At 65.1% G+C, this 27,462-nt stretch overlaps 2 protein-coding genes and 1 long non-coding RNA gene across 12 annotated transcripts in view; 2 read left to right on the top strand and 1 right to left on the bottom strand.

Annotated features, from left to right (window-relative positions):
• Positions 1-8,778, top strand: part of RADIL (Rap associating with DIL domain) — a 61,274-nt gene extending 52,496 nt beyond the window's left edge. For both annotated transcript variants that reach the window (XM_045875885.3, XM_064593359.1), the window contains 8 exons: positions 967-1,204; positions 1,921-2,093; positions 5,566-5,716; positions 6,412-6,602; positions 6,777-7,083; positions 7,849-7,988; positions 8,078-8,217; positions 8,462-8,778. In XM_045875885.3, the coding sequence (XP_045731841.1) occupies positions 967-1,204; positions 1,921-2,093; positions 5,566-5,716; positions 6,412-6,602; positions 6,777-7,083; positions 7,849-7,988; positions 8,078-8,217; positions 8,462-8,573 (1,452 nt within the window). In that variant the 3' untranslated portion in view covers positions 8,574-8,778. The remainder of the gene's footprint in view (positions 1-966; positions 1,205-1,920; positions 2,094-5,565; positions 5,717-6,411; positions 6,603-6,776; positions 7,084-7,848; positions 7,989-8,077; positions 8,218-8,461) is intronic.
• AP5Z1 (adaptor related protein complex 5 subunit zeta 1) lies at positions 1-26,315 on the bottom strand. 8 transcript variants are annotated; one of them, XM_064593362.1, is made up of 18 exons: positions 25,471-26,312; positions 23,999-24,262; positions 19,294-19,431; positions 18,858-19,044; positions 18,399-18,543; positions 18,075-18,187; positions 17,486-17,654; positions 17,002-17,142; positions 16,637-16,674; positions 16,395-16,557; positions 15,753-15,931; positions 14,591-14,733; positions 14,152-14,292; positions 13,359-13,470; positions 12,422-12,554; positions 12,114-12,328; positions 497-11,839; positions 1-376 (listed from the first exon to the last, which is right to left on the bottom strand). In XM_064593362.1, the coding sequence occupies exons 2-17, from the start codon at positions 24,052-24,054 to the stop codon at positions 11,591-11,593; spliced, it is 2,322 nt and encodes a 773-aa protein (XP_064449432.1). In that variant the 5' UTR covers positions 24,055-24,262; positions 25,471-26,312; the 3' UTR covers positions 1-376; positions 497-11,590. The 8 variants fall into 8 exon arrangements, with proteins under 8 accessions (XP_064449432.1, XP_064449431.1, XP_045731844.1 ...); XM_064593361.1 differs by lacking the exon at positions 25,471-26,312 and adding an exon at positions 13,025-13,122 and having other exon boundaries at positions 497-11,861; positions 23,999-24,442; XM_045875888.3 differs by lacking the exons at positions 23,999-24,262; positions 25,471-26,312 and adding exons at positions 13,025-13,122; positions 22,362-22,466 and having other exon boundaries at positions 497-11,861.
• Positions 24,601-27,191, top strand: LOC135364600 (uncharacterized). Of its 2 annotated transcripts, none has more exons than XR_010412050.1 (2): positions 24,601-24,889; positions 25,064-27,191. It is a non-coding gene; the product is annotated as an uncharacterized LOC135364600 (long non-coding RNA). The 2 variants fall into 2 exon arrangements; XR_010412051.1 differs by having other exon boundaries at positions 25,254-27,191.
• Positions 27,192-27,462: the final 271 nt, after the last annotated feature.

Consider the following 27,462-nt stretch of genomic DNA (forward strand, 5'->3'; position numbering starts at 1 on the left):
ACTGAGGTTTTTTTTTTTTTTTTTTTTTTTTTTTATTTGAGAGAGAGAGCACAAGTGGGGAGGAGAGGGAGAAGCAGGCTCCCCACAGAGCAGGGAGCCCGATGTGAGGCTCGATCCCAGGACCCTGGGATCATGACCTGAGCCAAGGGCAGACGCTTAACGACTGAGCCACCCAGGCGCCCGGGACTGAGTTTTAACTTAGAGGGACTTGGGGGTGGCATGGAAGCTGCCACCCTGCTCTCCAGCGGGAAGCAGGAGGGGTTCGTTGGAGACAGCATGCTGGGGACAATGCTTGGATTCCCTGTCTGTTCCGCACGGAGCTCAGACGGTCGAGTCAGGCAGCCCTGTGCTCAGGTGCTCCCAGCTGCGTGGAGCCCTGGGTTGGGAAGGGCACAGCCTCAGTGTCTTGGCCAAACAGGAAGGAGCCCCCCACCCATGTGCCCTGGGGGTCCGAGTGGGGATGCGTGTTGCCCTTGACCCATCACCCCAGGATCACCTTGAGATGTACTGGCAGCGAGGACTCCCCTCAGAGGTGGTGCCTTCACCTTGTTTCTGGGGAGCAGCCGACGCTGCCCCGTCAGCCCCGAGGCGAGTGTGGGTGCCTGCCGTCCTGCCAGGCCTTCCACCGGGGCCGTTGCCTGGCCCCCAGGCTGCTGCGCCCGGCTTGGCTCCGCGGGAGGGTTGCTCCGGTGCTGGGGGTGTGGTCCCTCGGGGGACCCGCCAGCTGCTCCCTTGCCACCCTTCTGTCTGATAAGACAGGAGGGGTGCAGCCCCCCCAAGACCTGTGGGGCGTCTCCAGCAGCCCTTTGGCCGGGGCTCTGTGCCCCTCCTGGTGTCCTCTGCTGCTTTAGCCGGAGCTGGTCCCGAGCCCCCGTGGCCCCGGGCAGCTGGGGCCCGTTCAGCAGGACCCGCGATGGGCCCAGGCGGGGGGCTCGCGTGCAGCTGGGGTTTCCCTCTCGCCCCCAGTCCCTGTACGTCTGCCTCCCGGCCCTGCTGGAGTGCCCCCCTTTCCAGACGGAGCGCCAGGAGAGCTGGTGCCCCGCCCCCCAGCTGCCCGAGGAGCTGCGCCACGTCGTGTCGGTCTACCAGGCCACCCTGGACCTCCTGCGGCAGTTCCGGGTGCACCCCGAGATCGCCTCCCAGGTGCTGGCCTACCTCTTCTTCTTCTCCGGCACTCTGCTCTTCAACCAGCTCCTGGACAAGGGTGAGGCCCGGGGTGGGGAGTGCGGGGACCCCCACCCCTGCTGCAGAAGCTGAGCGGGTGCTGGGGGCTGCTGGGGGGCCGAGGCATCTCGCTGCCTGGGGTTCTGGCGGGCAGGTTGAGGCCCGGGGCAGCTTCAGGAGTGTGCGTCAGTGTCTGCACACGGGCCCCGGGGTGGGGTGGGGTCTGCTCGGGCCCTTCCTGGTTCCTGTTACCCCCACACAGCCCCACTGGGGAGCGAGGAGGGACGGGCTCAGAGAAGGGACTTGGCCTCTGCCCCCCAGGCTCCTCACTGCCAGGGGCTCGGGGTGCCAGTTTCTTCCAGCCACGGGCCCCGCTGGGACACGGGGACATGAGCATGCCATGCGTGCAGACCCGTGGCACACGTGTGTCCCCAGCGCGGCCCTCCCCGGCTGGTCGGGCTCCGAGGGCAGGATCCGGGTGGGAGCAGGCATCTTGGCTATAGGTGTGGACTCTCTGCATTGGGATTCCGTGGCTGTCCCACCCCCATCCGTGCCCCCCTCCTCCCCCCACCCCCCCGCCAAGAGAGGGGTCCAGAAGCAGCCTAGTGGCCTTGGACACCCACGTACGGTTGTCAGGCCTGTCCCCAGAGGCTTGGAGTCGGGGAGGACAGGCGTTGGGGAGCCCCCTGGGGAGGGCGGGGGGCACGACTGCCATGTGGGGAGCAGCTGGGCGTCACCTTCCCTGCCCGCTCCCAGGCCCCTCTCTGAGCTGCTTCCACTGGCCCAGAGGCGTCCAGGCCTGCGCCCGCCTGCAGCAGCTCCTGGAGTGGATGAGGAGCGCCGGCTGCGGGGAGGCCGGGGAGCGCTTCTTCCAGAAGCTTTCCTGCACACTCAACCTGCTGGCCACGCCCCGCGCACAGCTCATCCAGGTAGGGGGTGCCCGACAAACCCAGAGCTGGCCTCCGGGCCCCTGAGAGCTCGCGGAGTGGCTCCCCTCCCACAGCCCTTCCCACCTGCAGGCAGGAGAAGGCCCCAGCGATGTCGGACCCCACACGGCACGGGGGGCTCTGCACGTGTGATTGAGGTTGGGGGCCCCGAGATGGGGAGCTTACCCCGGCTTGTCTGCTGGGCCCCGTCTAAGCACATGACCCTTAGAAGTGGGAGAGGGAGGCAGAAGCGTGGGTCCGAGAGAGGACGGGAGGAGGGACTCGACGGCCCGGCTGGCTCTGAAGAGGGACCATGGGCTGTGGCGGCCTCCGGAAGCTGGAACAGGCCTCCACTGAATTCGGACGGCCCAGGAGCGCAAGCAGAATGCAGCCTTGCTGGCTCCTCGGTTTGGGCCCCACGGTTGCTGGGCGTCTGACCCCCAGGACTGTCAGAGTGCGCATTTGTCGTCGCGGATGATCCCTGAACCCAAACCAGTGGTGTCCCTTTCCTGCCTGGCGAAACAGCCAGTGTGCCCGGGGACGACGTGGAGAGGCCCGCACGGCCGGCGCTGCCGGGAGCGTCTGGACCAAATGGGCACCTCGGGCGTAGCCAGCAGGACGCTCCTGCAGGGACTGCGGACCTGCCGGTCTGCTGTAGAGTCAGACCCTCCGCCTCTGCCCGAGGATCACCACACGGCAGGTGTCATCTGGGTTTGGGTCACCGGGGCTCTCCGTAACGGCAGCTGCTGTCCGCCCCGCACCGCGCGGTGTGACCAGCTACCCGCACAGCAACCTCTGCTTCGTGCTGCCCACGCCGAGTCCCCCCGGCCAGGGATCGCTCAGCGGATACGGACAGTCTGCCATGTGTTGGGGACTAGGTCCGGTTCAGGTGTCTTGTAAGTTACTGGATTTTTTTTTAATTCTAAAAGTGACACATGGGTTCACTAGAGACAGTTCAGAAACCAGGCACATGTGTGCGGATCGCGGATGCAACATAGGCATTTGGTTGGCTTCTTGGCGGCACAAGCCCCCGGGGGGACAAAGAGCGCGGAGGAGACGAGCCCTGTGGAGGCCAGGAGGCGGGTGACCGCCTGAGCAGCGGAGAAGCCTGGCTCCTGGGGAAACCGTGTAGCCCTTACACGCGACGGGGACAACAGGGCCGAGAAGGAAGATCCTGGCGCAGGAGCGGAGCTGCCAAACCCGAAGGTCTGTGAACAGACAACAAGAGGAGCAGAAGGCCAAGAGTGGCTCTTCGAAGAGTGTAATAAAGTGGGAAATTACAAACCGCCAGCATCGAGACGAGGAAGGGGACATCTTCAGAGCGAACGCTGAAAAGGAGTAGGAACGACTGCATCTCCATCGTGCCAGGAAAACATTTATTCATAGTGGGGGCGCCTGGCTGCCCGGTCAGAGCTCGCCACAGCTCTCCCCCCCACGGACATGTGCGCCGAGGTCACGGGCCCTCGTCAGCACGAGACGCACAGGACGATGACAAAGCAGCGCTGGGTCCTCGGCCGCCCCTTCCTGTGTGGCTGGGTGCCTGTCCCCCTCACACTGCCAGAAGCCCTGGGCCGATCTCTAGAGTGTTGACGACCAAGGGTCTCGAGGCCAGGAGACCAGGCGTCATCCTGACACCAGGAGTCTCGTTCTGGAAAGGGGGCTTACTAGGGGCCAAGGAGCATCTGAGGGCCGGAGGCCGTGGGCCGTTGCCTGCTCGGTGGGGGCCTGTGCCCTCCCCGCGGCAGGTGCTGGCCCGCTGGGTGGTCGGGGACAGTCCTGGTGGGGGATGCAGACCCAGGTCCCACCGCAAGCCGGCCGGGCAGACTCGGCTCCCGCTCTGGAACAGGAGAGACGGATGTGGGGAGAGGGGTTGGGGGGCACAGATTGGGCTGGCAGGCTTCTCTGTAAAGGGCCGGGTGGTTGGTACTTTAGCCTTTGTGGGCCACAGAGAGTCACCATCCCAAATTCTTCTTCGTTGTTGTCTTAAGCCCTTCATAAAATGTGAAAACCATTCTTAGCTGGAGGGCCCTTCAAATACAGGCCTCGGGCCATAGTTTGCCATCCCCCGAAACAGACTTCTCAGGGAGAAGAAACTTAAAATACATCTTCATAAAGAGAAGACTTAGTGTCCGTAAGATAACTGCATTCTATAAATAGAAGAACCAAGAGGATTCTTGGAAACTAAAGCTGGCAGCAGAGAGGAAGGATTCAGAGGCAAGATCCGGAGACCGAGTCCAGGAAGTCACCCAGAACATGGGTCCGCACTCGGGGGAAGGAGGACAGGGGAGCGTGCTAGGCCCCTGGCGCCTGGACACCGGCCCTGGATGCCGCACGGCTGGGGGAGGGAAGCCGGGGTTCTCGGAACTGAGAAAACCAGAAGCACCGCCTCGGGCCAACAGAGGCTGTCCTGAGCCGGGGGGTGTGCTCCCCGCGCTGCCCTGCGCCCCCCGCAACGTAGCCTGGGGCCACGCTTGTCCCTCTGGCCAAGGCACTTGCTACCTACAGCCCAGGCCCCTTGGCAGGAAACCCAGAAAAGAGGGAAGCACAGGAGTGAAGGCAAAGATGGGACGAGAGAAGGACCTGCCAGCGAGGCCCAGGCTCCGAACAGTAGGAGGTGGTGGCCATGGCCCAGGGGGGACCGAGACGTCCCCAGGCCCATCCGCCCCGAGGTTCTGGAGAGCGCAGCGCCGCAGTGTGGGGACCACGGCCGCGAGAAGCCTGTGAACTTCCTGGAAGAATAAAGACAGGACACACGCCGAGGATCAGCCGTCAGCGTGGTTTCCGACTTTCAAGGGCCGCGTCAGAAGCTGGGGGACAAGGGAGTCGCCACCATGGAGAGCATGAGTGTGGACCGGTTCCCCTGGCGGCAGGGGCAGTGGTGAGGGTCTGTGCCACAGAAACGAGAATTAGCCCAGAAGGCAGAAGACAGGGTTCCAGAAAACGAGAGAGGAGGGACATCCCTGGCCCGTGGAGACCAGGGTCGCAGGGAATGGCGCAAGCTGTTGCATTTTGCGCACAAGGTCAGGCTGCTGGTCCCCCCCAAGGAAGCCTCCCTGTCCGTCCACAGAGCCAGTCTCGGGGTCCCCAGCCTGGCGGGTCGGGTCTCTTACGCACTGAGAGGCGGGAACCCCCTTTCCCCGAATCCCCAGGGCTCTCTGCCGCCCTTCTCAGCCCCGCGAGGTGACATGGGGAGAGGCACGTTCGGTGGACAGAGCACTGGGTGTGGTGCCTGCTGGCCGCCCCCCAGGAACAGACACCCCCCCGGCTCTCACCCTGGACGCCCATGGGGCTTTGACCCCCTTGCTGACCTCACCCGCCTTCACAGTGCCAGAGGCCCTGCGCGAGCGAGCTGAGAGCACGTGGCCAGGGAGCCCGGGCCCTCTGCCCCTGCCCCTAGAGCACGTAGAAGCCCCCCCCGGGGGTGTGGCTGCGCCATCCAGGGGCCTCTGACCGTGAGCTGCTGCTTGTCACCCAGATGAGCTGGACAGACCTGCGGGCTGCGTTCCCCACCCTGAGCCCCGCACAGCTACGCCGGCTGCTGACGCAGTACCAGCTGGCCTCGGCCGTGGGCCCCATGAGTGCCTGGGAGCCAGGTGCCCAGGACAGCCCCGAGGCCTTCAGGTCAGGTGAGCCGCCTCCGGGGCAGGAGCCAGGGGCCCCGCGCGCCGTGTGGGGGCAGAGGGGAGCCTCCCTGGGTGACTTCCTGGAGGAGCCTGGGGAGCACCTAGGACCTCCCCCCGGGGCCACCTTCCTCTGGGAGCGCCCTGCCCCATCCCCCACCTGGGGACCCAGAGACCCCCACAGCGGGAGGTCAGAGTCCACGGTCCCCCTCCCCATCGAGGAGCCCGAGCGCTCGGGGCCCAGCCGACCAGGAGGAGGGCGGGGCCTGCACCCTGCGTGCGGAGCTGGGTGTGCTGGGCACCTGTGTGTACGCACACGGCCTGCGTCGGCCTCTCTGGGTCTTCTCTCTCTGTTGCGTGATGCACGTCATGACACAAAGAGAAGACACAGCTGGAAGTAGGGTCCCCACCCCTCAGCGCCTCGGCCTGGATGGAACAAGTGCTCTGAGCGGGACCCTGGGCTCCTCGCTCCTGAGGCCTGCCCCGTGGTGGGCGCTCCACTGGGGGCAGCCTGGCCTCGTCCTGGGCGGCCACCGGGTGCAGAAGGGCCGAGCGCTGGCTTGGGCAGTTCACTTCTGGCTGGATGCCGCATGGCGGTGTCCCCAGTCCCGCCGGGGTGGGGTGGGTGGCTGGCGTGCCTGGGGAGGGGCAGGAAGGCTACTCCTGGCCGGGTGGTCCCTTCATCCTCCCCCCCGCCCCAGAGGAGGTCCTGGAGTCGTACGAAAACCCCCCACCCATCGTGTTGCCGAGCGAGGGCTTCCAGGTGGACTTGGAGGCGGACTGCCTGGATGACAGCATCTACCAGCACCTTCTCTACGTCCGCCACTTCCTGTGGAGCCTGCGCAGCAAGCCCAGCCCCGTCGCTGCACCTTCCCAGCCGGAGTGCCTCGAGGTACCCGGGCCCGGCTGTCGGGGCACGGACCCTGGTGACGGGGCGGACGGGGGCAGCCAGCACAGGGCCTGGCTGCCGCCCCTGGGAGCTCCCGGGGCCCCTTCGGTTCTCCCACCACGCCGGGCGGCTGAGTACCTGAGCGCTTTCTCCACCCCCGCCCCCACCCCCACCCAGGGCCCGCACCACACCACCCCGGAGGGGCACCCCGAGGGCCAGAGCTGCCCGCTCGTTTCCAGGGGAGCCCATGAAGCCGGCCAGGTGCGCGCTCTGCCTTCTGCTGGCGCTCCCCGCGCACAGGGCCCTCCGGGAAGGCACAGCTGCGGGGGCCCCCAGGCTGGCCCCTCGCACGTAGACTCCTCGTGCCTGCTGACGCCTCCCAGCACCCCACTTGGCCTCGAGCCCGCCGTCCCGGACTGGCCCGAGCCTGGCGGCACCCGTGGGAAAGCGCTCCCGGAAGGGAGGAGGAGCGCAGCTCCAGAAGGTGAGCCGTGTCCCCGGGCTCACGCCTGCACCCAGCCCTGCTGCCACCTGGCAGAGCCGCTTGGGGTCATGCCGCCCACGAGATCCCAGTGGCATGTTTGGCCTGGGCTGGCGGTGCCCGCGCTCGATCGCCCACAGCCCGGGATGCTGGAGGGCAGCTGGGCCACACACAGCCATCTGTGGGACCAGGTGGCTCCGCCCAGGGCAGAGGAAGGATGGCTCAGGGGCGAGCACGGAGGAGTGAGGTGTGTGTGTGGGGGGGGCTCTGCCCCCACGTGGGCTGCACGGGCCGTGCGCCGGCAGACTTCGGAGCGTGTCCCGAGGGCGGGGGCCACGCAGGTAGAGCGGGGCCTGAGGTAGGACCCCTGCTTCGTGGTGCTGGTCTGCAGCCAACGGCTCTGACCTCCCGGGGAGAGAAGGTACAGGACCCTCAGGGGGGCCCCGGCTCAAGAAGGGGGCAGGCTCAGACACGGGGGGGCGGGGTGGACGGACACGGAGTCCCCCCTTAGAGGTGCGGAGGGAGGGGAAGGGTCCCAGGGGAGCTCTGTGCCGGGAGCCTGAGCAGAGCCCCTGCTCAGGCCCTGGCCCTGGCCGGACGGGACTCGTGTCCCAGGGCAGCCGTGGGGGCGCTGGAGGTGCCCCGCGCAGGCACACGTGGCCCCGAGGGGGTCTGCACCCCTCCCTGCGGGGCTCTGTGAGCCCGCTTCCAGGGGCGGGGCGTGCGGCGGCGGCGGCGTGCACAGGGGCCCCTTTCTTGCCCGCCCAGGAGACGGCGTGGGCCCCGAGGACGCGGCCCCGCCGGCCCCGTGCAGCCGCAGCTCCAGCTCGGATGACTTCTGCTACGTCTTCGTGGTGGAGCTGGAGCGGGGCCCCTCGGGGCTGGGGATGGGCCTGATCGACGGCATGGTGAGTGCACCGGAGGAAAGCTGGGGAGCAGGGGCTTGCGGGGGGCTGTCCAGTGCTGAGCCCCCGCCGACCCGCTGCTTCTCCCCCAGCACACGCCGCTGGGCGCGCCCGGGCTCTACATCCAGACCCTGCTCCCGGGCAGTCCCGCGGCGTCGGACGGCCGCCTGTCCCTGGGGGACCGCATCCTGGAGGTGGACGGCAGCAGCCTGAGGGGCGTCAGCTACCTGAGGTACCCCTGCCCTCGTGCCGCAGCGGCCTGCGAGCGGGTCCGGTCGTGACGGCCCCCGCCCCCGTTAGAGGCGAGGGAGCGGAGGCTCAGCCGGCTCCACCGACCTCGGCCGACACAGCAGCCCCAGCACGGGCCCCTCACGGAGGGGCTGGGCCCCCGTCCCAGGCACCCCCGGCACCCCCGCCTGCCTCGCCTGCCCTGAGGCTGGGCCTGAGGTGAATCCTGTCCGCCCCCCGCGTTTCAGAGCCGTGGACCTGATCCGACGCGGGGGAAAGAAGATGCGGTTTCTGGTTGCCAAGGCTGACGCGGAAACGGCCAAGAAGATCCGCTTCCGCTTCCGCACGCCGCCTCCCTAGGGGGCCGGCCCCGCGCTCCCCGCCCTGAGGCTCGGCCACCTGCCCCCAAGCCGCTCCGTGGTCCTCGCTGTGGACGATGTACATCTTAGTGTATATTTTATTTATACGACCGATAACACTAAGTTGTGATGTTTGTTACAGAGCTTTTATGTTTAAAGCTTTTAAGGAAACGTATAGATTCAATAAACTATCTTCCGTAATCTGACGAGGTGGCGGCGTGTGGCGCTGGAGTGGGCGCGGGGCTGGGCTCCCCGGGAGGACACAGGATCCTAGTGATGCCCGCTCTCTGCCCCCCCCCGCCCCGAAGCAGGGAGCTCCTGCTCCTCACAGGCTCGGCATCGTTCAGAGAAAGGTCTAGAACCCCCTGAGCCAGGCGGTGGCAGCGGGAGCCTTTACCCACTCGGGGCACTCGGGGCCTCCCCCCCCCCCGCCCCTCCGCTCACGGCAGCCGCGGCTTGGCCGGCGTCCCCCAGGTCACCGTCCCTTCACCCCGGCACGAGCCTCCCCTCCTCCTCCACCGGGCCGCTGGCCGTGCCGGGGGCCGCGGGGACGGCGGGGCTCGGGCGCCTGCGTGCCAGGTGTCGTCGGCAGGGGCCGCCTCCCGGCGCACGGAGCTCGGGGCCGGGCTCGGGGCCAGGGTCCTCCTCTCCGGCAGGAAGGGAGACGGGGGGAGGAGTGGGTCTCGGGGCGGGAGACACCCACCCCAGGGGTGTGCTCGGCCAGCCCGGGGCGCGGGGTCCGCGCAGCTCCACGCTGCCCCCGGTGGGCGCAGGAGGGGGGCGGCCTGCACCTGCTCCAGGCCCTCGGCGGCTCCACAGAGGCCCCACCTGCTACTGAGTGTCCAGAGAGCTGGATAACACGCAGTTTAAAAAACCCATTTTAAACACGATGACTGGACCCAAAAGGGAAGCGCTTCGAGCCCCGAACTGAAGCGGGGCGCAAGTTCAGGGAGGCCGAGAGCAGCCTGGTAAGGCCTGCCCGGCCACCGGTCTCCGCTGTTCGCCACTCGTGCCGCGAAGGAGGCAAGGCTGCGGCGCCGGGCGCGGGGCCCACGCACCCAAGTTCCCCAGGGGCTGGAGCCGCGGCAGAGGCGACGCGCGCGGGGCTCGCGGCAGGCTCGTCCCCTGCCCACAGCGCCCCCGCCGTTTTCCAGACGGGGAATCGCGTGCAGGGAGGCTGATCTTCTGCCCCGGCCCGTGCCCTACGCTCTGAAACACGCCCGCCCTCACCGCGCGCGGCTGGCAGGGGCTCCGGGCTCCCGGCGGGGTGATCCCTCGGCCACGGCCGAGCCCAGCGCCCCAGCACGTTTCTGGCGCCTTCCGCCCACAGCCCGGCGGCCCAGGCCCAGGCGACGGGAAGCCCCCGTCAGTGGGTGCTCAGCGCGCCGCCCCGCCCCCGCCCCGGCCCACCGCAAGGGTGTGCGCCGCGGGCCCGGGGGTGGAAACCCGAGCCCCAGAACTCGGTCTGCCCCGTGGCGGCCCCCAGGGCTTGAACTCGGGCGCTTTCCGCCTAGACCCGCAGGCACACGGCGGCTCGGCCTGCGAAGCGAGCGCGAGGGGACCGTCCCTGCAGCGGCCCTGGCTCCCGGGGAAGCGCGGGACACGCGCCTCCCCCAAGGCCGCGCTCACCGCCCGGCCCCTCCGCGGGCTGGGGGCCCAAAGCTTCGGGGCGGGGGGGCCCGAAAACACGCCCAGCCGAGCGCTCACCGGCAACAGGCCCCGCAGGCATCTTGCGGGGCCGAACCTGCTCTCTGCGTGAACGCGCACCGTCCACCCCGACCTCCCCGACCTCGGGCCCGGGGCCGCGCGGGTCAGCGCGGGGTGGGGTCCGCGGACCGGGCCGGGAGCCCCGGGGCCCCGGGGGGCGGGCGGGGTCGGCGAGCCGCGGGGCTGGGTCGGCCCCGGCCTGGGAGGACCAGGCTGGCCCGGGCGCGTCCCGCCCCGACGCCCACCGCTCCGCTCCACGGGCGCGTCACCTGTCGTCTCCCGGAAGTCCTCCTGGGGCCGGGGCGCCAGGCGGGGCGAGGCGAACACCCCCTGCGGGCCCACCCCCCCCACGTCCTCGGCGGCCGCAGCTGCTTCCGGCGTGCGAGCCGCCGGCGTCGCGGGCCCCGGGCCTGGGGGCGGGGCGAGGGGCGGGGCCGGGGCCGGGGCCGGCGGGCCGGGCAGAGGCTCGCGGAGCAGCAGCGCCACCCGGTGGCCGGACGCGTGTGCGCGCCCGGCGGAGCGGAGGGGAACCTTGGGAGCCGGCGTCCAAGGCGGGAGGGGAACAGGGGCCGGAGGCTTCTCGCGCCACCACACCCAGCGTGTCTCCCCCACTCGGCATGACGCCAGAGCGACCCGGACTTGCGCTGAGGCTCCGGCGGCAGGTGTCGGGGTCCCCGCCGGCTTGGCCCTGCCCCCTACCTCGGGCGGCGGGAGGCTGCAGGCCCGAAGAGCCCCAGCGGGCTCATTCAGCAGCATCAGAAGCCGGGCTAAGAGAGGACGCCGAGCAAAGGCCCTTCCCGGTGGCAGCCGCACCGGTGGGAGGGTCACGCGGCTCCCTTTCTGATCGCCCACATCCGTGCTGTTACTTCTGTAACATCGGGGACGCTGTGGGGACTCGGGGGGAAGAAACGGCCCCAGCCCAGCGGCGCTCCCCATACCCGGCCCTCTCCCCTGCCTCGTGCACACAGGGACTTTCTGAAAGAGGTTTATTGTTGCTGCACCTCTTCTTGCCCCCGAGCGAGGAGCAGCCAGAAACAGACCAAGCAGCCCCCATCCAGCCCCCGACAGCGTGAGAGCTCCGAATCCTGTTTCACCACACAGCTCAGCAGAGCAGAGAGACAAACACCCGGACACCCGAAGGCTGAGGACGGGACAGCCCTGACTTAGCACGGAGGGACCCAGACCCACCCAGGCCTCCTCCCCGGGCCTCACGCCCCTCCTGACTTGCCCTCTGGTCACGGCAGCTGCGGCTTGGCCCTAATACCAGGCTCTTAATCTGCGGCCGGCCGCCGTCCCCCCCGCCACCGTCCCTCATCCAGGCAGGAGGCCCGCCTCCTTCTCCACCAGGCGGCTGACCGTGCGCAGGGCCAGCGGCAGGGCTGTGTTGGCGTCCCGGTGATAGCGGGGCTCGGACACCTCTGCGCTGGGCGTGAGCACAAACTGGGCCACGCTGGGCATCTTGAGCAGGGTCAGCAGCTCGGTGGCCCGCGTGCAGATGGCTCCCGCGTCCTCCTCACCGTACACAGGGCTCAGCGCTGGGCTCTGCGCCAGGGTCCTCATCTTTGACAGGAACAGAGAGACCCTGAGGGTGAGCGGGTCCCAGTCAGTCAGCGGCAGATGCGCTCCTCACAGGAAACCCGAGGCCTTGTGGAGGGGCCCAGACCCCCGAGGCCTCCGGGTCGTGGGGCGTCAGCTGGGAGAGGTGAGGCCGCAGGGACGCCGCCCACGCCACCGGTGTCCGCCCGGAGCCCTCGTGCTGCGGGCCGCGTGCAGACCTCGGGCACCGGGAGGGCGCCGGAGCCAGCTCCCCTTCCCCTTCTGCCCCATCCTGTACCTGGGAATCAGGTCTTGGCTCCGGGAGGCCAGCTTGGTCAGCGTGGTCATGAGCACGGCGATGACCTGTGGGGGGCACTTGGGAAGGGCGGCAGACGGGCGGGACTGGGTGACCTCGAACAGCAGGGCCTCCAGGGCCTCGAAGAACCTGGTGATCTGCTCCACGGTGCACCGCCGGTCCCAGGACACGGACAGGTACTCGCCGACGGCCCAGGCCTGGGGGGGGGGGGGGGGGGACAGAGCCTCAGCCCCCTGCAGGCACCCCGGCGCGGGAGGGGGAGGGGGCGGTGGCGCGGTGGCCGGCCTTACCACGGCGGCGAGCATGGCCCCTCTGCTGTGGACGCTGCTCACGCTCCCCACAAACTCCAGCAGCTCTTTCGCCAGGTCGACCACCAGCGACGGGTGCAGCGCGCACAGGGCCAGGAGCTGTGAGCTCAGCACCCTGCCCGGGGAGGACGCTGCTGGGCCGCGGCCGTCCCCGGGCCCAGACCGCAGCCCCCATCCAGAACCAGAGCCGGGAGGAGGAGGGGAAAGCCTCTGAGCACCAGATTGAGGTGCAGATGGTTCCGGCCCCTAAAGGGCCCACTGTGGGGGAGGCTGGGGCTGGAGAGTGGCGTGGATGCAGGCCTGTGTGGACCAGGCCTTCGGAAAGGGGGACAGATGGTCTGGAAGCCTGCGTGGAGAGGGACTGGGCCAGCACCGGAGATTACAGACCTGGCGGAGGAGGAACCGGGGAGAGGAGTGCGTGCGGAAGCTGGGCCTGGGGTGATGCGGGGCGGCAGGATACGCACTGCAGAGGGCAGCTGAATGCGGGTGCAGCCTGGGGGGTGGGGACTCAGAGGCGGGGCAGGCTGGGGGGCCGGGGGAGAGGGCAGTGAAACCGGGCTAGGGCTGGGCGGCGGGAGGGCCCACCTGTGCACACGGGCCTCATACTGGGGCACCTGGTAAAGGGAGTCCCTTCTCTCCAGGAGCACCAGCACCAGCTGGTTGGTCAGGGCCCCGTCGGCAAACTGGGGGTCAGGAGGGAGACACAGACTCAGCCCTGACACCACCCTCCCCCACGCTCTGCTCTGACCCCGGCTGTGTCTGGCAGCCCGAGGCCGCTCTCGGGGAGGGACGGGCCGCGTGCCACCCCTCCTGGCGCCTCTCGCTGATCCACGGCAGGATCTGCGTTCAAGGACACCACTCTGCCAAGGCCCAGGGCCAGCGCGCCCGCGGGAATGGAGGAGTCTGGAAGCGGGCTCACCTGGGTCACCGCGGAGAAGAACGCCTGGAGCAGGGTGGGCACGGCCTCGGCGCACTGGACCACACGGGCGCAGCTGGTCATGGGCTGCAGCAGCTGGTGGAGTGGTGCCAACCTGGAGAACATGTCACACGTCCCCCCGAGTACCCGCCCTCCCGCTTCCCCGGGGCCCCTGGACATGGTCTCCACATGCCAATGGCTGGCCGGTGCCGGAGGAGAGAGGGAACGGGATCACCCGTGCCGTGGCCTGGACCAAGTTCTGAACCGACATGCGCTGCCCTCCCGGGAGGGGGCCACCCTGTCACCACGCATGCCGCCCCCTGCTGACAGCTTTGCTCCCGTTGTCGGCCGCCGGCCCCTCGGGCAGCACCGCTCTCACAGGCCGCAGGGAGCGCGCTCAGGATGCCTTGCTCCAGTCCTGGCCCTCCCCCTCTTGGGGAGCACTAGCCCTCGGCTTGTCCATCTGTACAACAGAGTCAGCACGCCTACCTCGCAGGCTCGTATGGCCCAAGTTGGGGCGCTGGTAAAGAGCTGAGCTCACGAGGCCCATGCCCCGCGAGCCCCCACGGCGTGGCTGGTGCCTGCCAAGGGCAGGGGGCGGGGGGCGACCACAGGGGTCTCTTCAGGTCAGAAGGCGCAAGGCCCAGAGGCAGACGTCCCTAGACACGTCCCACCCACCCCGGGGACAGGCTCTGACCACGCGTAGGTGTTCTCCTGTCCCGCCCAGGGCCGTGGGGCTGGGGACGCCCAGCAGCAGGCCTCACCCCAGGCGCTCCCCAGCCCGAGCGGCCCCTACCCCTGCACAGTTCCGCTGGCCTTAGCCCGCAACAGGTGCTGGAGAAGAGCCTGGAACTCTGGGTCTCGGGAGGCCTCCAGGCAGCTGGGGTTCCTGAGGGAGATGTCCCACAGTGGCCTCTCCGACGCAGCCGGTGACAGCCTGTGAGCAAGCAAATGCCCGAGGCCGGGCTCAGACACGGGCTCTGGGCACAGGCCGACTTTGCCCCAGCCCTCGTGGAGACACAGAGCAGGTGTCACCCTGTGCCATCGATGAGCCTCAGAGGGACCGGGAGGGGCCTGGGGCCCGGCACCCTGCACGGTGAGGCTCTCCCGCCAAGTGAGACAGGCCGGGGGCTCCAGGGCCCAGGGCTGGAGGGAGGTGCTCTCATCAGGGCAGCTCACGGAACAGCAGGGAACGGGGAGGGGACCCAGGGACAGGCGTCATCCCTTGGGCTCACCTGAGCTGCAGATCCAAGGCCGCAGTCAGACAGGGCAGGTCCAGCAGCGCGTGGAGCATCTCCACGGCTGTGCTGGCGTCCACCAGCCACGGGAGGAGCGCCACGAACTCCGAGGTGAGGGGCGGGCTGTTCCAGGCCAGGAGCTGCAGGGACAAGCGTGGCGGCTCGGTGGGAACCAGGAGGGCCCGTGTGGGGCGCGTGGCCCAGTGGCAGGGCCATCAGCTTGGAGCCCATGGGCTGCCGCAGGGAGAGCGCCTGGGTCCCGGATGGGCAGGGGTATCAGCAACCCCCCCCTCTCCCTGGGCCACTCGACCAGTTGTTGTTTTTTTTTTTAAGATTTTATTTATTTGAGAGAGAGAAAATGAGAGAGAGCACATGAGAGGGAGGAGGGTCAGAGGGAGAAGCAGACTCCCCGCCGAGCAGGGAGCCCGATGTGGGACTCGATCCCGGGACTCCAGGATCATGACCTGAGCCGAAGGCAGTCGCTCAACCAACTGAGCCACCCAGGCGCCCTCGACCGGTTTTTTGTCGCTACTCTGCTTCTGCGTTCACTTCTGTACCAACAAATAAAGCAACCCCTTTCTACTTGTCCTTGTTTTTCTAGCTGAATTTGCAAAGACCACGTGGTGACCACGCCAGTCACAAAAGACACGTCAAAAGCCAACACCACGGGCGCCTGGGTGGCTCAGTCGTTGGGCGTCTGCCTTCGGCTCCGGTCATGATCCCAAGGTCCTGGGATCGAGCCCCGCATTGGGCTCCCTGCTCCACGGGAAGCCTGCTTCTTCCTCTCCCACTTCCCCTGCTTGTGTTCCCTCTCTCGCTGTCTCTCTGTCAAATAAATAACATCTTAAAAGAAAAAAACCAACAGCACAAAGGGCCGAGCACAGCAAGCAAGACTCCCACGTGAGGAGCCTACTTGATGTGATAATTGGGACAAATTCTAGGATCAACCACAGTCCGCCCTAGCTGCTCCGACGGGGCTCAGCATGGGGCTCTCCCCGGCGGGGACGCTGTTCCTACATGACGCATGGACCCCCCCGGGCCGTCCCTGGCCCTCCACCGGCACCCTAGGCCGCCTCCGCGGAGGGAGGACGAGTGGGAGGCACTGCACCCCGCCCCCAACGCCGGCCCCCCTCTCTGGCCCGAGGACAACCAAGCGTGCCTTGAAGAGGTTGGGGAAGCTCCGCTTGAGAATGTCAAGGTTCCTGCCGAACAGGGGAAGGCTGTCCCCGCAGAAGCGGACGAACTCAAAGGCCAGCATGGGGCTGTGGAAGAGCTCGCAGGGGACCCTGGTGAACAGGTGCTGCAGGATGGCTTCCGAGTCCACGGCGGCCGCCTCCCCTGAAACACTGGCCTTGTCAGGGCCCAGGCCCCGGCACGGGGGTCCCCGGATCGTCACGAGGATGCCCCTGCTGAGTGGGGCCCTCAGAGTCCTAGACACCAGGGGCCCTGAGGTGTCCATGCTGCACGGGGAGCCCTGGCCGAGCTGCATCCAGCTCTCCCCAAGAGTCTCCTGCTACTGCCCAATCCCTCCAAGTCACATGATGTGGAACGTTCTTTGGAAAATGCTGGTTTCACGGCACCTCCCACGAAACTCCCGTGAACTCTCGTGGCAAAGAGAGATCTAAGATTGGTGTGAAACGTCGATCCGCTCCCTAAACCCATCTAAAAACTCTCCTATCAGGTGCTAACGGTCCCTCAAAGCAACCCGGGTCCACACAACCAAGGAAGCGGCGCCACAAACAGGAAAAGGGGCCGAGCTTCGGCACGAAGCAGAAGAGTCTCCCGGCGCCGCGAGGCTCACCGTGGCTCAGGAAGAACTGCGCGATGGGCAGGAGCGCCCGCGCCCGGGCCGGGTCCCCACACAGCCGCGCGTGCAGGGCCTTCAGGCAGGACAGCGTGCGGTACAGGAAGGACGGGTCCTGCCGGCAGAGTGTGTCCAGCACCAGCACGGCCTCCACCAGGCACTGCGGGGACGCGGAGGCCCAGCTCGCGGGGAGCCGCGCGGGAGGCCCGCCCGGCCCGCCCGGCCCACCCGGCACATACGGCTTTCTGCAGGTCCGCGTCCCCCTTTCTCAGGGCTCCTGGGGAAGGAAGAGAGGCAGCCACCTGGTCTCCGGTCAGCATCAAAACAGAGCGAGAGGCACCCTGTTCTGGAAGCTCGAGGAGGCGGCGGAGAGCAAACTGGGAGCGGAGGGACGGGCAGAGGGCCCCCCCCCCGCAAGGTGGACGGGAGGCTGGGACGGACGCCTGGCGGGCTGGGGGCGGGTTCTGCCCCCGCCCAGCTGCCCGGGGTTTATGCCAGGAACACAAAGCCCCTCCTCCCCCCGGCACAGAGGCTGTCCAGGCCCCAGCCCCCCACAAGCAGCCCGAGACGCCCCTGGGGGAGGAGGCGCGACAGCGGGACTCACGTCGCGTGCTCTGCTCCACGAGGCGCTGACAGTACTCGAAGGCCTTCTCCCTCAGCCGCTCCTGGGGGGGCAGCAGGTGGCTGGCGGTGGAGGTGGCCGATAGCACGGACAGGGTGGAGCCCTCCAGCTCCGACTTGTCGTCTGGAAGAGAGAACGAGGCGCTCGAGGGGCGCGGAGTCCCCGCGGCAGGCTACCTAGGCCTCGCCCGGCCGCGGCCGCCTCCACCCTCACCGGACGCCCCACGCAGTGGAGGCGTGTCCCCGCAAAGTCCAGCCTGTCTACACCGCCGGTTGGTCTGCGCTGGGGAAGGGGTTTGGTGAAGCTGTCTGAACACCCCTGCTGACGTCTGCCCTCAGCGGTCGCTCTGGCTTCTCCCGCACGATGGGGACGGGCCTCCCGGTGCCAGCGTCACCCGGGGCCACACCCGGTCCCGCCCACCTCCTGCCTGGAGACCCCCCGTGTCCCCCCCCACCCCGTGTCCCACCTGCGTCCGGGGTGCTGGGGCCCTGGGGGCCGCTGTGCACCAGCCATGCCCGCAGCATGGAGAAGGCCTGCACGTTCAGCCACTGGTCCTCCGTGAAGTGCTGGCCCGTGGACAGCACCGTGAAGAAATCTGTGGCCACCGCCCCATCCACCTCGGTGACCGGGCCCGGCTGCGGGAGGCAAGGAAGGACGGGCTGTGGGGACCCGGGCTGGGGGGGTGCGGGGGGCAATGGGCTCACGGCGGGGAGGGCAGGGGGGGCGCTGCGTGCGAGTGGTAGCCCCGCCCTCACGCTCTCGAGGACTGGGGCAGCCCCCGTGAGACGCGTAAACACTGGCACCTGAGTGGACGCCGTCCTCCGTCAGATAAGTGATCTCACCAGTGGGTTTGGCCCACAGCATCACGGGCTGGGGGGCTGTGACCCTGGTGACCCAAAGCCCCCCCACACCCGAGTGGAGACACAAAAGAGGGATCCTTCTGGAACCAGGGCAGGTGGAAGGACAGGAGGCGTTGGCGGGACCCTGGGGGCAAGACTGGCCAAGCTGGCACAGGGACGCCCAGGGACAGGGAGGTTCTGAGTCTCCAGGCTCACCTGCCGGGCTCTGGGTGTGGAGAAGAAGCCTCCGGAAGTGTGTGCGACCCCTTGCTGGACGCTCGCGTAGCGAAGCCACTCCACCAGCCTCTTGCTGAGCAGGTTGGTCTGGTCTGCGGGTGGGGGGTGGGCGGGGACAACATGCGGGAAATCGTCAATCCCACAGACTCAGGCTGCAGGGGCGCTGGCAGGGCTTTCTAGAAAACAAGCTCTGGACAGGGTGCTGGGCCCTCGGGCCTCCCCAGACTGCCCCTCCGCCATCCCTTCTGTGAGGGTGCTCCTCTCTCTCTGCGCCCGCACAGGCCTCTTGGGAAGGGTGACTACCTTCATGGAGGGTGTGCGGGGCCAGGTGCGTGACCTTGGACAAGACCGGGAGCAGGTGTCTCAGACTGGGCCCCTCGGGCTGCCGGCTCTCGAGGACTCTGAAGGCGTGCTGGCCCACGCTTCGGACCTCCTCCTTTTTGTCACCCTTCAAACAGAACACGGGGGGAGTGTGAAGCGATGACCTGCCTGAGTGTGTGGGCGACAAGTCATCCGGTCTGAAAACACCGGGGAAGGGGCTGCCGAGTCTGAAGGCCACCGCTCCGAGAGCATCTTCTTTTCCGAAACGCCCCTCTTACCGCGTCCAGGAGCGTCACCACCAGGGCAGCCGGAATTAGCCTGCCTGGAGCCCGGAGCCCAGAGCCCTGCCACTTCCCCGGGAGCAAGGGGGGACAGAGCAGGAGGGCACGGGGGAGGCTGGTGGACACCCCAGGGCCACCAAGGGCAGGACGGGCATGTCACCTGGGCCAAGAGCACAGAGGCCACCAGGCTCAGCTGCTGGCTGCTCTGGACGTGGTCCCAGGACAGGCTCAGGCTATCAGCAGGCGACCTCTCTCTCAGGATGGCGGCACAAAGGAACTGGAGCTGCTCGGGACACTTGGGCGAGCAGAGGGTGGTCTGCAGCAGGTCCACGCACGTCTTCTCCAGCCTGCGGGGGCGGGGGGGGGGCAAGGCCACGTGGTGGATGGCACGTCACCACGGGAGCGCTGGCCCCCCCAGAGAAGACCCGGGGCCCCCTGGCCGGCAGAGAGAGCTCTCCATACGTGAGCGCTGTGAGCATCGCTTCCAGCGGGTGTAAGATGCCGAGGCCCAACGCGCCACGAGTGGACAGGTACCCCCCACCAAGCTGGCCTCACGTGCTGGGAGCCTGCATCCTCCCGAAGATCATCACACTCACTTCCTCTTGTATTTCGTGGCTGAGACGATGAGGAAGAGCCTCTGCAGGGCGTCCACCGCATCGGGCCCCGGCTCGTCCTTCTGCAGCAGCTTAACAACCCGGGAACAAAACTTCTGCAGCTCCTCATCCTGGATCTCCCTAAATGAAGAGCAGGGCATCAGCAACCTGGTGTCAGGGGACCCGGCCACAGGAGCCGGAAATGCTGCCCTGAGCCGTGACAGACGGCCCTGGGGCTGGAGGAACATCCCCACGGAGCAGAGAAGCCCGGGTGTCCCGTGGGAGAGCGAGGCCACCACACGCGTATCCTCCCTCCCTGGGATGCGGCCGTCGTCGGGTCACTCCCCTCCCCTGCGGGCAGGGCTGTCGGGAGACCACCACGCCAGCGGCTACAGCAGACCCCGTCACGGCGACACCACCCCTCCGGATTTTTTGTTGTCCCAAAAGCAGAAGAACTAAAACCGATTGATGTTAGGAGTCAAAATGAAGAGTAGCCTGAAATAAGTTGCTTTTCAAAAAGATTCCTTCTATGAGCCTTCCAGTCCTGGAGCAAGAGTGGAATCTGCTATGTCAGAGGACAAACACTGTGACCTGTTCTCAGGTACGCCTACTACAGTTCCTGGTATTCACTCTGCTTCATTAAAAAACGTGCCTACTGAGCATCAACAAGAAGTAAGATACTGAACAAAATCTCAAAACAGAAAGCTGGTTTTTGGGTTTCTGTTCCAGTCCAAAAGGAAAGACAAACCCAGGAAACACGGTACTAGGGACCTCTGGAGGGGGGGTGCTCTCAGAGGAGGGCCCCCTCCAGCCCCCTAGCCACGGCTGAAGTCCACCGAATCCAGGCTGGACCAGTCAGATGCTCGAGCTCAGGAACCCGGAATTTTGAACCGAGAGAGACGGGGCCGCTCCAGCCTTGGGCTTCCGAGGAGGCTGGCCGAGCATCTGCGGCTAGGTGCCTGGGGCAGCTTCTTGTGTTTCTTGTTCTCACTTGAAGGCTGGGAGATGAACCTCAATGAACTCCCCACCACTTTCGGTCTCCCTCCCACCTCCTAACACATTTTCATTTCTTACAAACACAACAGTCACACATGGGATGAGGACACAGAAAGACAAGAGGCCTGGTCAGGTCTGTTTCTCACCGGGCTAACGAGACTGAGCGAGAAGCCACCAGGATGCCTCAAAATAACACGGGACTCTTTCCTAGAATGGTGGTACCCCTCATCCCAATGAATTCCTTCCAGTATATTCTCTAGGTTGTGAGATTCTAAAAGTCCAATCTGCTCAAACCCTTCAATAGCTCCCCAGTGCTTTCAAACCCAAGCTCCTACCGACACTAACAAGGCTTACAGGGTCCTGGGCCTGCCTTACTTCTCTAAGAACCACAAGTCCTGTTTCTCTTGCTCTTGATCCTCCCCACAGACCCTCTGCCTGAAATATCCCTCGCTGGTTATGTCCTCACGCAGAGCCTCTGATTAGTTGTCTCGGGCTTCTGGAAACTTCCCCTGACCTGCCGCACACCCCCGTCCACCCCTTCTCCGAGTCCCACTTCCTTCACTTGTCTTCAGCTTACGAGAGATGCTTCTGGTGACTTTTTCCACCCTTGCTTTCCATCGCCAAAAAGTTCAGACACTAAAATTCACTACAAATCCTAACTCCTGAACGTTAGCAATTTATTTTAAAGTGCCACCCCAAATCACAGGCTTAATTAGAGTGGAATACAGTGAAAACCAGTAAGACCTAACTGATAATGACTAGCTTTTCTCAAACCCTAGTGGAGACAAATTGCGTAAGTCATGCATCTTACTTATGGATATTGAACCACACGCTACCCTCAACTCCCTCACTCCCCCACCCGAGACAGAGAGAGGATTAAGAATTTAGATAGTGAGTGTTATTCATTCTGCCTTTCATTCTGCATATTTATGACCTGGAGGAGAAGGTGAGCTGGGGAGGGGGAAGACGGGTGAAGTTCTGGGCGGGTCTCAGTTCTTACGTGTCTCTTGGCAAGAACGCTGGGGTGTGTCACACGTTGAGTGAGATGCCATTTTCACGTAATACAGCCCCTAAATTCAAGTGAGCTCGAGTTGTAAGAGTTTGAATGTTGGATGTCCAACAAGGAAGGAGACACAGATGGTGCCACGAATCCACAAGGCACTTTCTGAGCAGATTTTCAAGGGTTATTTTGACCACAGATTTTTGCCCTCTTCCCAGCCTTCAGAACCTAATCTGCATTCAAGATCTTGTCTCCTTAAATTACAGCAGCCTCAGCTATCCTGTCTTTCCCACCAGGTGGTCCAGCTCCAGATCCAACTTTAGGGTTTTTTATGAGCACCACGCTCTAACCAACTGAGCTAACCGGCCAGCTACTAATTTTAGGGTTTTTGAGAAAAGTCTGCCACCGGCTTGTGGTTCTGACTGCGTTTTCTTCTAAACAAGGGACGTCAAGTCTCACGCTGTCAGATGGACGGCGGGGCTTGGTCCGAGCCTGATCCTTTCTCCCGTGGCTGGTTAGGCGCCGAGGAAGGGGCTTACTGACTGGTCAGCAGGAGTCCGGGGCCAGCCTGGGGCCAGGAGTCGGTGGGTAACTTCGCGACCCTTTCTAACGCACCTGCAGCAGAGCGATTCTGTAAATCGCAGATCCCGCCCTTGGCTCCGCAAAGCCCTCGGAGGGAATCAGATTCCCGCGCCTGGCGCGCCGGACTCGCGGGCCTCAGCGCCAGCAGGCTCTCCAGCCTCTTGGCGGCTCCATGCCCTCGCCCCCGAGGCATCCCACAGCCTCCGGCTCCCCTCCCCTGCTGGGGACGGCGGGGGGCCCCGCCCCGCTTCCCTGGCACGCACCCTTCGCGACGCTGCTCAGGCGCCGCCGCCGCCGCCGGGGCCCCGCGGGCCCCTCCCCGCCCCTCCCCCCGGGCCCCTCCCCGCCCCTCCCCCCGGGCCCGGCCGGCGTGGCCTCCCCGGCCCGCGGGTCTCTAGGGCGGGTCTGGGTGGGCTGCTCCGGGTCTCCGCGCGCGGGCGCAGCTCTGTGAGACGCCCCCCCGCCAGGAGCCCCAAGGGAAACGCCGGGGCACCTGGCCTGGTGGAGCAGACTCTCCGCCCCCGCCGCGAACATGCCGCCGCCGCCGCCGCCGCCGCGCTGCTTCCGGGTCGCGTCACGTGCCGCGTCACGTGGGCGGCGCGGGCAGGCCGCCGACCAATGGGCTTCGGTGGAGCCCGTCCCACGGGGGGGGGCCGTCAGCGAGCGGGCCGCCCGTTCGGGGGGCGCCTGGTTTCCGTGGTGGGCTGCGGACCCCGGAGCTTTGGGATCTGGAGCCCTGAGCCCTCGGAACCTCCGCACGCCGGACCCCAAGACCCTAAGATCTCGGCACCCGCGACCCCGAGCTCCCAGGACCCCAGGACCCGGGAACCTAGGCACTCTGGGGCCGTGGGACCCTAGGGCCCCGTGACCCCAGGCCCCAGCTCCCCCTCCGCCGTGGACTCTGGGCACCGGGTGCCGGTAGGAGACGGCCTGGCGCCAGCCCCAGCACCGTTGCCCCACTTCTGGGTTGCCTCCTGACCACAGGCGGCACTGTCAGTGTGGGGGTCCTTTGCTCAGTACGACCTGAAAGCATGACACACGCTCTGGTGTGGGCTGCATCCGTGTGCAGCAGTTTGCAAGAACAGCCGAGCCTCTCTCCTGGGATCGAGCCCCGCATCGGGCTGCTTCTCCCTCTCCCACTCCCCCTGCTGTGTTCCCTCTCTCGCTGTGTCTCTCTCTGTCAAATAAATAAGTAAAATCTTTAAAAAAAAAAAAAAAAAAAAGAACAGCCCCGAGCCTCTCAGCCCTGCGGCTTTGCTGTTTTGAGGCTCCATGTATTTAGGGCCTATCATAGGCTCGTAGTGCTGCTTTAAAGTCTTACTCCCTGTCCCCCATAACCACAGACTGTGAGGCAACAGGCTTAGAGAGGGAAAACCAATTTCTAGTCCTTCTGAAAGATGTGTTGGCCTCAGTATTCCGGCCTGCAGACTGTGTGGTAAATGTGGTTCCAGCCCGAACTGGGCAGGCAGGGTGCACGGGAGGAAGATTTCCAGAGGGACAGGAGCCTAAGAGGAGCCCAGAGGGTGTCAGAGGTGGGAAGGGGCAGGCAGGGGCGAAAGTCCTGAAGGCAGCAGTGCAGGCCTGCTTCCTGGGGCGCACATGCACCTGAGGGGGGACCTGATGTCTGGCAGCGGGATAAAGAGTGCATGGGGTGGCCTTGGGGGAGAGAGGGAGGTCCCCCAAGCCAGGTAAAGGCCATGAGGACAGGAAGTAGGAAGATTCAGTAACCATTCAGGGCTAGGATTTGTAGGACCCAGAGATGGATTTGGGGACAGGAGAAGGGACAGGGCAACAGCAGGTTTCTGGCTTTCCGCGTGGTACCATTCCCTTGGCACTGGGGCAGGAGGAGTCCCTTTGCTGTGCTAGGGAGTATCTCAGGTTCTGGGGAACAGTGAACAGGGGAGGCCAGGCCCCTGCCCTTGGGAAATTTACAGTCAACAGGTGGACAGTGATCAGATACGCAAACACACACCGCAGCCTAGTAGTGGGAAATGCCATGAAGGGGGGATGAAGAGCAGGTACTGCAGGCAGTCGGGCAGGGTGGTGGGTCAGGGGGGCCTCAGAGGGATAAGCAGTGAGGGAACGCCTGATGCAGGAGAGGGGCGGAAACAGGACGGGCCAACTACTCACCTGCCAGAAACCCAGACTTGGCGGTTTGAGATGCCCTGATGGTACCCAGGAGGCATGGAGGGTGACGGGTGCCGAGGAGTTAAGAGACGGGAGCTGCAGAGTGACGAGGAGGGGAGCTGGGTCGGGAAGTCTGTTACAGGGGGTCCTTGGGGAAGGCCAAGCACTGCGCATTGGTGATCTCATCGAACCTGTCGGACAACTCCGAGCCGGAGTTTTATTATCACCATTTGAAGGACGATCGGGTAAGGTGCCCGAGGTCCACACCTGTCAGGGGAGAAGCACGCTGAGCCAGCAGCCACGCTGTCCCCTGCCTGCCGCCCCCTGAGGAATGGCCAGAGCAGTGGGAAGACATCCAGGAGAATGCCGGGTCGCAGAGGTCAAGTCCCGAGAGCCGCTGGGGCTGCCCTGCTAGGGCTGCAGACCTGAAAGGGAGCGGGGAGTCGCAGCTGCTGCTAGGAGGCTGGGGCGGGGGGTAGTGGGGAGGTTGGGGAGGGTCCCAGGGCTAGGAGGGGAGGCACCTGGGGGTGGCCCAAGGCGGCCGGCCCCGGCTGGGCTGCGGAAACTAACTGCAGTCGCCTACTGTTGTCACATCGTTAGATGAAGGATGCTGTCGGACAGGACGCACTCTTCCCTGATACTGAAGGGCGAGGCTGACGAGCAGAGGCGGGGCCCCACCCCCACCCCCACCCCGGAATCGCAAGCGCACAGGAGGTTGAGAGTGAGGCTGCCGGTAGCTCGATCACGACCCACGGCTGTGGAGGGAGTTCGCTGGCTCACCTGGGCCGAGGTGCGCACAGCAAATCCACGGCACCTGTGTTGAGACCTATGCCATCTGAGACCTGGGAAGGAGTTCCAACACTAGTTTCGTGGCTTAAAAGGATGTTTATTAAGGTAAGATACATACGAAGTACATAGATTTTGAGTGAACTCCGTGATCCTTCCCACTAATCCGTGGTATGCTGGTAAATGTTTACCTGGCTCACCGGGACGGGGGGCTTGGGGGGGGCGAGGGGCTGACCTGTAGCGTTTGATGATTTCCGTGTACAAATACCCCCCAAACGGCAGATTTCGGGCTGCCAACGTGACGTCACTGCACCGCTGGGAGAGCCGCAGAAACCGAACGGACACGAGGGAGGGCAATGACCCGGAGAGCAGAGATAGAGTCAAACGATAGTAAGAGAGGAACCGCGTACTTACCACCTTCGTTTTTAATGTAATGTATTTAATTGTAAGTTTGTATCATTAAAATTTGAAGAATGGCTGTAGCAGCTGGCTGCCCAAATTCCTGAAGATGTAGCGAGCCGCTGTGGCAAGCTGACCCCGGCCCAGCCCTCCCTGCTGCTCCCCGGCGCCTCCTCTTATCACCGTGGGTCGGTTCTGCCTGTTAGCGCTTCACACAAATGGGGCCCTGCGGCGTGGAGCCTTCTCTGTGGCTCCTTCCCCGGACACCTGAGAGGACCACAGGGACTTACCAGCGCTCGGCCGTCCCGCTGTCGGTGAACCCTCGGTGTGTGTCCAGCTTCGGCAACCATGGACGTGGCTGGATGTGCAGTCGCTCTGTGGTGCCTCGCTTCGGTCCTAGCCCGGCTTCGCTTCTGAGAACACACTGCGCCAGGACCGTTCTCTCTCCGGACGCACGCACGCCCCAAGCCTCTTCCCAACGGTAACGATACACGACGGTTTCTCACAAAGTTCTCATTTGTGTAAGATGTTATCTTGGGGTCTGATTTTTACTATCTTTCTGTTTATATTTTAAGTGGGCTCCATGACCAGCGTGGAGCCCATCGTGGGGCTCGAACTCAAGACCCTGAAATCACGACCTGCGCCGAAATCAAAAGAGTCGGATGCTTAACCGACCGAGCCACCCAGGCGCCCCAATCTTAAGGTCTTACTAGTGAGAAATGGTTGTCTCAGTCAAAACCAAAACTGAAAAAACTGCGCATTTCAGGAAGATGCTCACTGGCCAGCATAGCTCTCGAGACTTACCATCCTCATTCTTGCTTGTTATTTGGCCAAAATCCTCAGACGTCCTGTTACCGGTGCGGGAAGGCTTACCACTAGACTCGTACGGTGTCCGCGGGGTAACGTGAAGGACAGCCGTGTTCATGCGTCTGCTACAGCCGTGGGCTCCTGCAGACCTGGGAAAGGCCAGTGACTGACACTCCAAGAGGTGACAAGCAACAGGCGCGTGGACTAGAGAACCTTGACCAAAGGTGCGTTGTGTGACAAGCACACATTTCTCTGAGAGCCAAGTCCAGCAGAGGCACGCTTCTTCGTGCGAGGACTTAATCATTAAGCCGGCGGGCGCCACAGAGGGGGTTTCACCACGGCCGATGTGCCCTGGGCCACGTGATGCACGGAACACTGCGAGACGGGGCGCCCGTTCTGTGGATGAAGACATGGAGCTTCTTGCAGCCTAAAGCCCCCCCCACCCCCGCCGGACTTTGAATCAAGTCTGACTCCGGCGTCCGGACAGACCACCTCTGCCTCGCGGCCCTCCGCTTTGCCCTCAGTACCCAGAACAAGCAAGACCTAAGAGACGACATGCACACAGGGGCAGAAAGTCTCATGTGGCCGAGTGCCGGCAGGAGGGACCCCAGCTGTCCAGGGTCTGCTTCGGGGGGTGCACGGGCGCAGCCACCCGGGGCATCCCCCAGCTGAGCTGTTGGTGCCCAGGAGCGGGGCGAGGCTCCACGGGCCAGGGGCAGAGGGGAGTGGTCTTCCCGTCCCTGGGGCTGCAAACACTCGGATGCAGGGAACTCGCTGAGGCTCGGTGAGGCCAGGAAGTCACGGGCAGCTCCCGTCAATTCGCGCCTTCCCAGGAGTGGGCTACTGAGCACAACAGGAAAACGCGCACCTTCCCCAGCAGCGGCCCCTCAGGTCAGGCGCCCCCTGTCCAGGGAGCGCACGGGGGCTGCGTGTCCGGGCCATCTGCCCATCCACCCGTCTGTCCCCCAGGAGCCACTCCCAAGGACCACACGGAGCCCCGGGCTCATTTCTGTAATATATAATTTTATTTCTGGTTATAGAAACAAATGCTAAGAGGAGAAACCGAACTTCCCCATCCACATACAACAATTTAATAAAAGGACAGTTAAATGAAAAACAAAAAGTAGAAATTTTTAAACTTTGTTATAGCTTTAAAACATTAATGTCTGATACAATTAGAAATCACATTCAGATCTCAAACTTTTAAAAAAAAGTATGGCTCCTTATTAAAAAAATACTGTATCCCATTTGAAATGAAAACGCAGGCGGGCCCAGCTGCTGTGGGCCTCTCGTCTTTCTGAGGACGGGACTGCTGGCTCCCTGCCACCTGTGGGGCGTCTGGGCCCCCCTGGGCTTCCCGCGGACTGACGTGCACACAGGTGGTGGAAACTGGCAGCACGGCGGGGCCTCCGATCCCATGAGCTAGTTTCCACTGTCTGGGGTACCACTGCTTTTAAAGCACTGATTATCACGTG

The sequence above is a fragment of the Mirounga angustirostris genome, unplaced genomic scaffold, assembly GCF_029215605.1.
Source record: "Mirounga angustirostris isolate CCGP_5_RB_7025 unplaced genomic scaffold, mMirAng1.0.hap1 SCAF_5, whole genome shotgun sequence".
Taxonomy (NCBI): domain Eukaryota; kingdom Metazoa; phylum Chordata; class Mammalia; order Carnivora; family Phocidae; genus Mirounga; species Mirounga angustirostris.